This window comes from Balaenoptera physalus, assembly GCF_965194825.1.
Source record: "Balaenoptera physalus genome assembly, chromosome: 1".
Classification (NCBI taxonomy): domain Eukaryota; kingdom Metazoa; phylum Chordata; class Mammalia; order Artiodactyla; family Balaenopteridae; genus Balaenoptera; species Balaenoptera physalus.
The window spans coordinates 175,787,842-175,801,448 of record NC_138882.1 but is presented as its reverse complement, the minus strand read 5'-3'; the positions used below and the strand labels follow the sequence as shown (position 1 = coordinate 175,801,448).

At 43.6% G+C, this 13,607-nt stretch overlaps 1 protein-coding gene across 3 annotated transcripts in view; it reads left to right on the top strand.

Moving 5' to 3' along the window:
• The first annotated feature begins 6,088 nt into the window (after positions 1 to 6,088).
• CEP85 (centrosomal protein 85) overlaps positions 6,089 to 13,607 on the top strand; it is a 32,401-nt gene continuing 24,882 nt past the window's right edge. The window contains exons 1-2 of one of the 3 annotated variants that reach the window (XM_082469138.1): positions 6,089 to 6,247; positions 12,341 to 12,416. In XM_082469138.1, coding sequence (XP_082325264.1) covers positions 12,362 to 12,416 — 55 coding nt within the window. In that variant the 5' untranslated portion in view covers positions 6,089 to 6,247; positions 12,341 to 12,361. The remainder of the gene's footprint in view (positions 6,248 to 12,340; positions 12,417 to 13,607) is intronic. The other 2 variants (XM_082469137.1, XM_082469139.1) reach the window with 2 other exon arrangements.

Below are 13,607 nucleotides of genomic sequence, written 5' to 3'. Positions count from 1 at the left end.
GGGAAGGAAGGAAGGAAGGAAGGGAGAAAGGGAGAGAAAGGAAGGAAGGAAGGGAGAGAGAGGGAGGGAGGGAGGGAAGAAGAAAGGAAGAAAGAGGAGGGGGGCAAAACTGTCTTCCTCCTAGCACTGATGTGAGGATGAAACGAAATAACGCATGTAAATTTTCATTATGAGACCCAGCATCTACACCCACAGGACAAGCAAAAAAGGGGAAATCAGTGTTTGCCGGGGCTCCTAGCAGTGGGTGACGTTGCCTCTCCCCACAGCTGCCCAGTCAGCAACAGCCGCTGGGGGGCCTGCGGGCCAACGGGGCCTCCCTGGAGGTGACGCTGGCCTTCAACCTGTTCCGCTTCTCGACCAGCGATACGCTCTACCTGCAGAGCCGAGTGACCCTGTGTGACAAGCGGGCGGGACGCCGGTGAGCAGACAGACAGCCCTAGAGGCTCCGGGCAGTCGCTGCAGCCTCCGCCGGCCGCAGCTCCGGGTGGCTAGCTGAGGAGCCGGACTCCAAGCAATGCGGTCGGGTAGGAACTAAGGAGCGGCCTGCAGGGACTAAGGAAGGGGCACGAATGAGGGGCCTGACTAAGGAGGGGCCTGGAGGGCGGCGGTGCTGGGGATTGGCCTATCCTGCAGGGGGCGGGGCCGAGGGCGAGGGGCCTGTGGATTGACCTAAAGGGCAAGATTTTGGAGAACTCACTGGGGCTACCTGGGGGTCTCGGACAAAGGCCCGCCCAGGCTGGGGCGGGAAGAGACCTCGCTACCCTTCTGTTGTGTCCCCGCAGACCTGTAGTCAGAAGAGTCCGCCTGGGAGGAATCGAGCCTGGGAGATCGCTCGGGAGGGTCTGGAGAGCGGCGCTGGCTGGATGGTGTTCGGGCTCATTAGATCAAGTGGTAACTGGATCATATGGGGGCCTCCTTGACTCCTCTTCCAGATTTTCCCACTGACCTGCTCTGAGACCCCGACCCTTCACTGAGCCTCCTCCTACCTGCGTGTCCTCAGACTCCTCCCTCATTTCTAGTCCGTATCCTCCCCAAGCCCATATCCCCCTCAGCCTCCTTTGCTCTGGAGAGGTCTCCTCCCCTCACCCGGTCCCGGTTCCATTCTCACTCATTAAACTTCTCTCCTCCCATTCTCATCTTTCCTGCCACACCAGACGAGTCTTCTACCAGTCTGTTTGTCCCTTGTGCCAGTATGCTTTTTGTAAATCCTCCTTGCTGGTCTGAAACCATCTCTCCTTTCTCTCTATTCCCTGACAACCTTCCAAAGCTCTGACCCTTGCGGGAAAGCCTATCTTCTTAGTAAGTCCATTCTTTAGAGGCAGAAGGTTCATCATCACACCCTTCTGAGTCCCTGCTTCAACAAAGGGTTCTTTTGCCCAATATTTCAATGATGGGAGTGTGCTAACCTTGTACTGTCAGGATGCCTCCTTAAGCTTAATCTTTCTTCCTTTGTGGTTCCAGAGCCCAGTGCCTCCAGTAGCGGGAGTTTGGCAGGTTGGTGCACAGCGATTGCTGTGATAAAGTTCTGATGACTGTGCCAGGGTCTGGGGGTGCACACTGGCTTCTGGAGGGTGCTGGTCTTGGATCTCGTCCCTGCTTAACAGTATGTGACTTGGGAGAGGTCAGTTACCCTAAGTCTCAGCTTCCTCAGCTGTACATGGTAGAGTTGTCATTGTGAGGTTGTTGGTAGTCATATTTAGAATTTTATCCCTCATCAGAACCTGAGGTTTTCCAGAAATGATTTCCGGTAGGGGTTGAAATTTCAAGATACAAGGCCATGAAGGTAAAACAAGTGAGAGGGGTTGAGTGGGGTCCACACTGAGATAGAGAGTTCATCTCTGTGTCTCTAACCACCTCACCCCCAGTCTAACAGAAGAACTGGCACATGGTGAGTCCCAGGAAGGCTTTGTTGAAAGAATGCATGAATGACTTACAAAACAATCCTCAAAGTGGAGTATCTAAGCCTAAAAAGTTTCCCAGGCTCTCAAAGCCACCTAATTCTGCTTTATAATCATTTCTTTCTTTCCTGCAGGATCCTGGATGACCGTCTTTCTTCTGATGGCGATAGGCTGGATGCTAGGATAAAATCCTGCCCAGACACCTCCCCCAACTCTAGTCCTTAGCCTTTAGTTTAGTTGCCTGAGGCCAAGGGTAGGGTGGAGGAAGATTTAGGGAGAGGCAAGTAGTCTGTCCTCTTGTTAGGGACCAGAGTGGTTGAGGGTGAAGATGGAATCCATGTGTGACCCAACTACTATCTGGTTAGGAGTGTGACCACTGAGCCTTGGGCAGTGCTTCCTCATCCCACCTTCCCTTCCCATCTCTGGAACTCTTCCAATGGTGGGATTGGGCAGCTCAATATGGTAAGGGGCAGGGCAGAGGGTATGGCCAATAAACAGCAGGGAACTTTCCTACTTTGTCTGACTCCTTTTCTGTGTTATCAGACCACAAAGCTTCAAGGCTTTATGAGAAATGGTGTGTGTGTGTGTGTGTGTGTGTGTGTGTGTGTGTGTGTGTGCATGTGAGAAGTCGCTTTGTTCTCTATGGGTCTCAGTTCCCCCATTTGTAAAACGAAAGAATTTGACCAGATGATCTCTGCTTCAACATGGGGACTCCATGACTCTCATTTTAGGGTAAGTTGCTGGGCCTTGGCCAACTGGTTCCAAGTCTCCTTTCTTCTGCAGAAGAAAGCAAGAGCTATTTAATTTCAGAATTAGGATTAAATGTGTCCATATAATATTGTTCTGACCATTAATTATTTCCAACTTCATTAACTCCCATTTCCTAATAGAGGGTGGATACAGGCAACAGTATGCTATCATTTATTCATTCAGAAACAGGTTGGAATCTACTATGTTAGGCCCTGGAGATTCAATAGTACACAAGACACAGGCTTGGACCTTACAGAGAGGACAGGTGAGTGCAGGAAGCAGGTGGTGTGGATTGGGAAGCAGGACAGGCTTTAGAAGTTGACAGAGGTGGCACTTTCACAAAATCACAAGAAGGCCCTGTGCCTCTTTTTGTTGTTTCATTTTTGAAATATTACTTTTATTGATATCTATGATCATTTAGAAATTAATTTCTTGGGAAAATATGTTGTTCCAAGCAACAAAATAAAAATTAAATTTAACAGTCTCAACATTTAATTTGCAAAATCTCTTCTTGTCATTTAATGGTTTAATAGCTCCAGAAAAAAATTAAGTCAAATGATTAATCCATATTATTTTTTCATGTACATAAAAATCACACACTTATTAAATCAGTACAGTTAATTACATTTCATTGGGAATTCATATTCACTTTATAAGTCTGGAGTAGAAACTGTTTAAATATCCCTCTTGACAAAGGCATTAACCCTTGCCTGTATTTAAAATAGATCCTAAAGGATAAGGGAAAAATATCATTGACTATATTATGCTTAAATATCTCAAAAAGAAAATAGAGTGAAACAAAATGAAGTTAACAAGGAAGCTATTGAACTTAAATTATATTTAGTTGACCATGTTAAAGAAGCCTCTGTGCTGTGTAACAATAGATGCTTATAAAATAATCCACCAGACAACACTTAATGCATGTGAAAGTAGCTCTAATTACATGATTACGAAGATGCAGTTAGTTTATTTTCCCACTTTCCTTGGTTAAATTAGGGTGGGACATAACTGACCAACTCTAGTGTTTTTTCAGTCATGTCAGGTGATAGTTCCATTCATATATCTTACTGAAATATGCAAGTGGTTTTTTTTTTAATTTAATTTAATTTATTTTTTATACAGCAGGTGCTTATTAGTTATCCATTTTACACATATTAGTGTGTATATGTCAATCCCAATCTCCCAATTCATCACCCCCCACCCCCCACCCCCCGCCACCACTTTCCCCCCTTGGTGTCCATATGTTTGTTCTCTACATCTGTGTCTCTATTTCTGCCCTGCAAACTGGTTCATCTGTACCATTTTTCTAGGTTCCACATATATGCGTTAATATACGATATTTGTTTTTCTCTTTATGACTTACTTCACTCTGTATGACAGTCTCTAGATCCATCCACGTCTCTACAAATGACCCAATTTCGTTCCTTTTTATGGCTGAGTAATATTCCATTGTATATATGTACCATATCTTTATCCATTCGTCTGTCGATGGGCATTTAGGTTGCTTCCATGACTGGCTATTGTAAATAGTGTGCAGCAAGTGTTTTTTTTTAATTTTTTAAAAAATATATTTATTTTATTTATTTTTGGCTGCGTTGGGTCTTTGTTGCTGCGCGCAGGCCTTCTCTAGTTGCGGCGAGCAGGCTTCTCATTGCGGTGGCTTCTCCTGTTGCGGAGCACGGGCTCTAGGCGCACGGGCTTCAGTAGTTGTGGCTCTCAGGCTCAGTAGTTGTGGCTCGCGGGCTCTAGAGCGCAGACTCAGTAGTTGTGGCGCACAGGCTTAGTTGCTCCGTGGCATGTGGGATCTTCCCGGACCAGGGCTCGAACCCGTGTCCCCTGCATTGGCAGGTAGATTCCCAACCACTGCGCCACCAGGGAAGTCCCGCAAATGTTTTAAAATAATAAAGTAACTGAAGATTTACTATGTCATAACTAAAAATTGTGTATGTTCTCTGAAATTAGTGCGAAAATTTTTCATTAAAATATGATTGAGGAGTCATTCACGTTTGAAAATTGGTATTATAATAATGGAGTTACCTTTAAAATATAGATACCCATTGGAGAAAACTGTACAAATGTACTGTTTGCCAATTGTAAATTTAAATCTCAGCACTTCCACTGTTCCCAGTCTGGTTTCTCTTCCATTCTCCGCATCAGCTTTTCAAATCTTCCCCATTCTTCTCAGCCCTCTACATGCCTCTGTTCCCTCCCTTCTTACAGTTGCTTTTCACCAAAGAAATAGAAGCCATCAAGTGGGTGTTCCCACCACCCACCAGCCTATTTCCTACCCACCAGTTCACAAATTTACTCATTTACACACCTATCCTTACCATTTATATTTTAATAAAGACTTCTAGTCTTAATTTCAGAGAATACTCCCTAAATTCATCTATCATATCATACCCAGATTCATTATCGATTAAATCTGTTATTTTCTGCCATCTATATTCTTACCTTAAAACACTATAAGAGAGGGCAAGTGATAGAACCCCAGAGTCCTTCCTCTAGAGTGAATTTGGTCCGGTAATTAACTCTTTATGTCTGGTTCTTCAAAGTTAAGAAATCACACAACTTTTATTTTTCTTTTGTTTTGTTGAGTTATAATTGGCACACAGCACTGTATAAGTTTAAAGTGTACAGCATAATGACTTACATACATCATGAAATGATGATTACAGTAAGTTTAGTGAACATCCATCATCTCATACAGATGCAAAAGTAAAGAAATAAAAAAGAATATTTTTTCCTTGTGATGAGAACTCAGGATTTACTCTTTCATATATAAAATACAGCACCGTTAATTATATTTATCATGTTGTATCACACAACTTTTTAATGCCTCTCCCTCCCAAGTCGAGTTTCCAGATACCTGGAATTTTACTGTACTTTGGCTGATGGCTTTGTTCCTCCTTTTAAACAATTTCAGTCTGATTTTTCAAGTATGTATTAATGCAAATAAACTTAGTTCCTTTTCCTAGGGACCGAGTTTGAGTAGGGGGGCAAGATTGATCCCTTACCCTTCAACCTGAGTCCTGATCACAGATCGACCACTGATTCTAATCCAGACCAAGCCCTGACCCTGACAAGACAGTGACTCTGGCCACACCCTAACTCCTGGTCACAACGTCACCCCCTGCTTCAAGTGGGAGTACTGATAGATGGTGAGGAATGGGAGGAGGGTGGGCAGGTTGGGTGGGATCCCGGAATGAGCTGCGCTGGCTGCCAGCTTCTCGATCTGCACAGGCCAAGCAGGCCGCTTCAAGCCGGGGTGCACAGGGCTCCGCCCAGAGGCGAGACCCGCCAAGGGGTAGAGGCAAAGGCAGAGAGCCGCGGCGGGCTCATGCGCAGAGAGATCCGTCGGTTCTCTGCGCCGAGGGCGGCGTGCGGGGGCGGGACACCCGCGCGGCCCGACTTCTGATTGGTCGCAGGGGGGCAGAAGGGGGCGGTGCCGGGGCGGTGCGCGCTCTGAGGCGCGCGGCCTGGCGGGTGTGTAACGGCCGTTAGGCGAGCTGAGGCACTGAAGCGCTGTCCGCCGCCGACCTGGTCGCAGTGGTTGGTGTCCCTGAGTGGGGGATTTCGCTGCCCGCTTTCAAGCTCACGTAAGTCCTCCTCCCTTCGGGGGGCCCCCGTCGGACTGACAGACCCTGTCCCCTGCCTAGAGAGCCTTGGCGGAGCCTCAGACACTCTCGACCGGCCTCCGTGGTGGGGAGGGCCGCGGGAGAGCGAAGAGCATGCGCAGAGCGACTGAGCCGTTCGTCTTGGGTCTCTGACGCCGCGGCTTTCTGAAATAATGCCCCCCGCTCGCCTCCTTGGGTCTCAGTGGCCTCCCGCCCTCATCGCCTCGCTATCTCCCCGTCACTCACTCCGCAGCAGTTTCGGGACCTTTGCGATGGACGGGCCCAGTGCCGGTCGCCAGGGCACGGCGGGAGGGAAGTTCTTGCCCTCTAGGAGCTCGCAGCCCCGGGAGAGGAGTAGACGTCCCGCGGGTGGTTGCTCGGCCAGCACTCAGTAGTGCAGGGTGGCGAAGTACGGGAGCGCGGAATCTGAGGGGGCGGGGAGCCCTCCCCGAGGAAGTGAAGTTTGAGCCGAGATTTGGAAAAAGATAGAGGAGGAAGGTTGGGGGACAGAGAGCCCTTGTGAAGGCGCTAGGCTGGAGTTTCTCAGCCGGCGCGATTTTGCCCCCCACGGGATGCTTGACAGTGTCTGGAGACATTTTTGGTTCTCACAACTCGGGGATTGCTCCTGGCGTGTGATGGGTAGACGTCAGGGGTGCTGCTAAACAGTCTGCAGTGTACAGGACAACCGCACATCAAAGACTTACCCGACCTCCAATGTCGTTAGCACAGAGCATGAGGCACCCTGCTATAGACAGGGAGGAGCTGGTTCTCTGGATGAACAGAAAGTGTGTTAAAGCTTATTTATGCAATAGAAGGTGTTCAGAACTTATTTCATCACATTAAACCGGGAGGATCAGAGCCCTGTTTTGTCTTTTACACCATCTACTTCCACGATATGGCACAGAGCCAGGCAAACAGGCACTCAGTAAATTTTGGTTGATGAATTGAGTACTGTGTGCTGGGAAGGGAGGAGTAGTGATACAAGGACGATTAAGAGAACCATGCCTCATTACTTGCCCCTAGACCTTGTCTGTTTTATTATTATGTGGTGGTGTTCAGGACTTGTTCTAGGCCTAGGCCTTGTCTGTTTTATTATTATGTGGTGGTGTTCAGGACTTGTTCTTTGTAAAGGCAACACCTTGGCAAGGATTTGGCTTCTCTTTCTTTAGGTTTGGTTTAATGAATGATCAAGGCGATGAAAATAGTGTGATGGTGTGAGGTTCTTAGTGTGTCTGTGTCAGCTGTCTGTGTTTCCCTTCAAATCCTCTCCTGTCTTGATGTGGTTCTGTCAACAGCTGCCAAGTGTGTTCCACACTAAGATTATAATTCTTCAAGGGGAGAATACTTATAACAGCCAAAATCTAATTCTTGGGTAGTAACTTGGGAAATAGAGCCTGGGTGGTGACCAAGGGCAGAGTGAAGAAATGATACGAGCTGCCCCTGCTCCTAACTGCTTTATGGCTTGCAGCTCTGGCTATGTCTGAGGCATAGAAACTCCAACTTGTGGTGCCTTAGTAACTTCCTTTATTTCTTTCTGTCACAGAATGCTGACTAGACTTCTGTAGCATTAGAGCACAGTCCTGGCTTTGAAACCTCTTCCTAACTGTACAATCTTCACCTTTCTAATCCTTTATTTTCTCATCCATAAAATGAGGATAATAGTAGTAACTACCTCATAGGTTTGATATGAGCATTCAGCATAACACATGATACTATAGAGTCTTTAGCACAATGCTTGATGGGTAGTAAGGACAGGCATACCTCAGAGATATTGTGGGTAGAATTCCAGACCACTGCAATAAAGCCAGACACAAATTTTTTTGGTTTCCCAGTGCATATGTAAGTTATGTTTACACTATATTGTAGTCTGTTAAGTATACAATAGCGTTATGTCTTTTAAAAATCTATGTACCTTAATTAAAAAATACTTTATTGCTAAAAAATGCTAACCATCGTCTGAGCCTTCAGTGATTCGTAATCGTTTTGCTGGTTTGCTAGTGGAGGATTCTGCCTCGATGCTGACGGCTGCTGACTGAACGGGGTGGTGGCCGCTGAAGGCTGGGGTGGCCGTGGCAATGTCTTCAAACAAGACAGCAGTGAAGTGTGCTGCATTGATTGGCTTTTCTTTTCACAGACGATTTTTCTATAACATGCAATGCTGTTTGAGAGTATTTTCCCCACAGTGGAACTTCTTTCAAAATTGGAGTCAGTCCTCTCAAACCCTACTGCTGCTTTATCAACAGAGTTAGTAATATTCTAAATTCTCTGTTGTCATTTCGACAGTCTTGACAGCATCTTCACCGGAAGTAGTTCCATCTCAAGAAACCACTTCCCTTGCTCATCCATAAGAAGCAACTCCTCATCTGTTAAAAGTTGTATCATGAGATTGCAGCATTCAGTCACATCTTCAGGCTCCACTTCTAATTTTAGTCCTCTTACTATTTCCACCACATCTGCAGTTACAATAGTAACATCAAAGATCACAGATCACCATGACAGATGTAATAATGATGAAAAAGCTTGGAATACTGCGAGAATTACCAAAATGTGACACAGACACAAAGCGACCAAATGCTGTAGGAAAAAATGGCACCCATAGACTTGCTTAACACAGGGTTGCTGCAAATCTTCAGTTTGTAAAAAATGCAATCTGTGAAGCTCAGTAAAGTGAAGTTCAATAAAAAGATGTATGCTTGTACTTAATACATGTTAAATTTGTTGAATGCATAGTTCTGTAGTTTAAACTTTGAAAATGGAAACTATCAATGTTGGGTGCTTTTCTTCTGTCTGCCTCCATTCATTCTTACCTTTCTTGGCTGTGTAATTGGTTATTTGTGTTACTGCTATTTATTTATTTTAAAATTTATTTATTTATTTATTTATTTTTAGCTGTGTTGGGTCTTCGTTTCTGTGCAAGGGCTTTCTCCAGTTGCGGCGAGGGGGCCACTCTTCATCGCAGTGCGCGGGCCTCTCCCGTTGCGGAGCACAGGCTCCAGACGTGCAGGCTCAGTAGTTGTGGCTCACGGGCCTAGCCACTCCGCGGCATGTGGTATCTTCCCGGACAGGGGCATGAACCCGTGTCCCCTGCATTGGCAGGCGGATTCCTAACCACTGTGCCACCAGGGAAGCCCTATTTATTTATTTTTAATTAATTTATTTATTTATGTGGCTGCATCGGGTATTAGTTGCGGCATGCGGGATCTTCGTTGTGGCCTGTGGGGTATTTCGTTGTGATTTGGGCTCTCTAGTTGTGGCACATGGGCTTAGTTGCCCCGCGGGCATGTGGGATCTTAGTTCCCCCACCAGGGATCAAACCCGCATCCCCTGCATTGGAAGGAGGATTGTTAACCACTGGACCTCCAGGGAAGTCCCTGTGTTAACTTCTTATACATTCATTTCTCTCACTTTTATCTCAAGAAGTCTGTCTCCTTCAATTGGTCCTAAAAATTTCCACCAGTAGACCATCTACTTCTGAACTTAAGTAGGAAGAAGTTTAAAATTATTTATTCTGTACTGTTTTACTCCTTGGAGTTTTTTTTTTTAAATTAAGGTATAATTCACATACCATAAAATTCAATTTTATGTGTGTGCAATTCAGAGGTTTTAGTATATTCACAAGCCATCATCACTATCTAATCTCAGAACATTTTGATCACCCTAGTAAGAAACCCCATACCATTAGCAATTGCTCCCCATTTCCCCCTCTCCCTGCCCTCCTCTTAGTCCCTGACAACCACTAATCTGCTGTCTCTATGAATATGCCAATTCTGGACATTTCATATAAATGGAATTATACAACATGTAGCCTTTGGTGTTTGTCCTCCTTCACTTACTATAATGTTTTCAGTAGCAGGTATCAGTGCTTCATTCCTTTTTGTTGCCTAATAATATTCCATTGTGTGGATGTACCACGTTTTATTTATCCATCAGCTAATGGACATTTGAGTTCTTTCTATTTTTTGGCTATTATAAATAATGCTGCTATGAAGATTCATGTACAAGATTTTGTGTTGACATATGTTTTATTTCTCTTGAATATATATCCAGGAGTGGAACTAGAGTCATAGGATAACTCCATCTTTAACTGAGAGTTCTTTTGTCATCCCATTTTCAACCCCTCTGAATTTGGAAGGGTGTCAGAATCCAATGGGCCTACCATTTTGTTATATTTTAAAGAAAGGGGGACTTCCCTGGCAGTCCAGTGGTTAAGACTCCACGCTTCCAATGCAGGGGGCATAGGTTCGATCCGTGGTGGGAGAACTAAGATCTCACATGCTGCGCAGTGCAGCCAGGCCAAAATAAAAGAAAAGATCCTTAATTTAATCACATCTGGAGGAAAAACCCTTTAGAAAAAAAAGAAAAGGATTAAAAACGTTTTGATATTGACGATTCAGTATGACTAGCAGGTAGGGCGTCCTTCTGTGTCACGAATAAAACACTGAATAATACTAGCCATAAATGGAATCTTTTTTTAACTGAACAAAGGTTCTCTTACCCAGTATGTAGAGACCTGGGATTTCAGGGGATGGTACAATTTCTGTTGTAGATGCAATGAATTAGTGAGGGTTTGTGTTGTTGTTACTAAGAGGAGACTATAGAGGTCAGTAAAGCACATCAGAGAAATAGTACCATATAGCTTCCCCCCCCCAACTCCAAAGTTAAATTTCACCTTTCAGAATTGTGTTCTGTTGACAGGGTTTGTCCTAAACTCTTTTGGGGCTCTTATAAATTCAGAGTTTCTAAATTCGTACTTTATCTTCTGAGGACTGTACTGTGTCACTTTTTATTAACATAAAATGTTAATATGCCAAGTATAACAAAAACATTAATTAAGCACTTAATATGTGTCAGGCACCATTGTAAGTTAATTATAAATGAATTAGAATGAATTAGGTCCTGTCTTTATCCTCATTTTTATATGAAGGAACTGAGGCACAAAGATATAAAGAAATTTGCCCAAGGTTACACAGCTAATACATTGCTTGTGTCAGGCTTCAAACCCGAACTGTCTGATCAAGAGTCAATACTCTGGGGACTTCCCTGGTGGCACAGTGGTTAAGAATCCGCCTGCCAACGCAGGGGACACGGGCTCGAGCCCTGGTCTGGGAAGATCCCACATGCCGTGGAGGAACTAAGCCCGTGTGCCACAACTACTGAGCCTGCGCTCTACAGCCCGCGAGCCACAACTACTGCAGCCTGCGTGCCTACAGCCTGTGCTCCACAACAAAGAGAAGCCACCACAATGAGAAGACTGCACACTGCAACAAAGAGTAGCCCCCGCTCGCCACAACTAGAGAAAGCCCGCGCACGGCAATGAAGACCCAAAACAGCCAATAAATAAATAAATTTATAATAAAAACAAGTCAATACTCTGAACCACTTCTCTTACTCTGTACTACCTCTCAATTACTATGCATTTACAAGATATTATTATTTGCTATTATTAGTTACAGTTAATTAAAGCTTTTGTTTACATAGATAGTAATCAGACTTATGCTAAATTCTCAGAACCTACCATTAGAATTAATATAAATGTTTTAAGGAATGGGGTAATGGGAAGAAAACCTCATGTTCCCAGCTGAGTATTGAGGTTCTGCTTATGACCAAAAAATCCATCTTTGTACATCATATAACTAACTTTCAATACTGGAAGGAATCGGGGAATTCATTTTACGTTAATCATAATTGAAGCTATAATACTTCACTGTTGGTTTGGTTATTTAGTTTTTTTTCTACCTCACTCTTCCAACCTGTTCCCATGGGTGAGAAGATCCATGGCAATGTTTGTTAATTAAAAGTAACATTATTTTTAATTTTTGCAACGATTGGAGGGGTTCTAGACCTAATAGGATCAGTATTGGGAATCTCTGTTTGGTTCTAGGTTTTTTCTTCTTGCTTCAGGAGTAGAGTGGAATATTGGGAGTTGCTTTTCCTTAAAAAAACATCCTCAGGAGTAAAACATGTGGAAGAATACTTGAATACTCTGTGTGTTTTTGACAGTTTCAGCTGAATGAGAACAAGTTACAGGGAATTAAAAGATAGTGGAGAGATCTGACTGGTTCCTTCATTCTACAGCTGGCTCAAATAACTGTGTTGATGGCCATGCAGGAGAAATACCCAAGTGAGCGGATCTCTCATGCCGCATCACCAGGTGAGTAGTCAAAGTTTTCTGGGTTAAATTCTGACCTTTCCTCTATTATTTTATAACAGAAATTTCCTTAAAAGGAAATACTGAACAAACAAGCATTCACTGAAAGGCTGGTGCTTAAAAAACAAAAATGACATGGGGCTACATTGAATAGAAAAATAGTTCTCTCTGAGAGAACAACTATTTATCTCTGGTCCTACGTAGCTTCCAACAAGACCACGTGATTGATTGGGAGAGGAGGACACATAACGGATTGGAACAAAATGACTTTGGAAGATAGTTCCATTTGAAATCAGAAAAACACAGCATAAATTACTGTGTTCTATGTTGTCTTTGTAGTCCTGTGGGTGGGTCAGTCATCTGTTAGCCCACAAAGATTGGAATTCTTCTTGGATGCCAACAGTCTCACTTGTGTTGTCACTAGAGACTCACGAATTTATCTCTAGAATGGATTTACAGGGTTTTTTGTTTTTTTTTTTTTGTTGTTCATAGAGCATTTTTTGAAACAATGATGGGTTTTAAAGCACTGAAAATGAACTCATTATCATCCGATTTACAGGGTTTTGAAAGCTCAGTAGATATCCTAAGTTGATATGTTAGAAGTTTGTGTATGTATTTAATATATATATTAAAACATGTAAATATATATACATACTCAGTAGACAATATTAAGTAGATATGGTATATTCAAATAGGAAGTAGCATTTTAGAAATATAACTTTTGAATTTGGGGGGATTTATGAAGAAAGGAGTACATTTGATGGAACTAATGGTGTGTTTTCTTTAACTTGAAAAATCCCACAGTGCCTTATAGCAGACATTTGGTAGATATGTTCTGCTAGGCATACTGCCTTGCATATAATAAGCACTTCTAAAAGCATTTGTTGAATCAATTCAAGGTTCATTCAGCAAATATTTATTGAACATTGCTATGTGGCACGCACTGTCTTAGGACTGAATTATACAATTTCTTATGACACTTATGTGTATAGTGCACGTTTTTGGAATGTAGCAATTCCTAACAAAGCTCACTGCTTTTCTGATGGCTTTGTTTTCAGTTGTCTCTCATTTGATTGATAATGGTCTTAATATTTGATAAGGATGCTGCTGATATGACGTGATACCAGCTTTCAGACTTGAATTTTGAAATAATAAGTCTCTATAACTACACCAAAACATATTTTTATTTTAGCA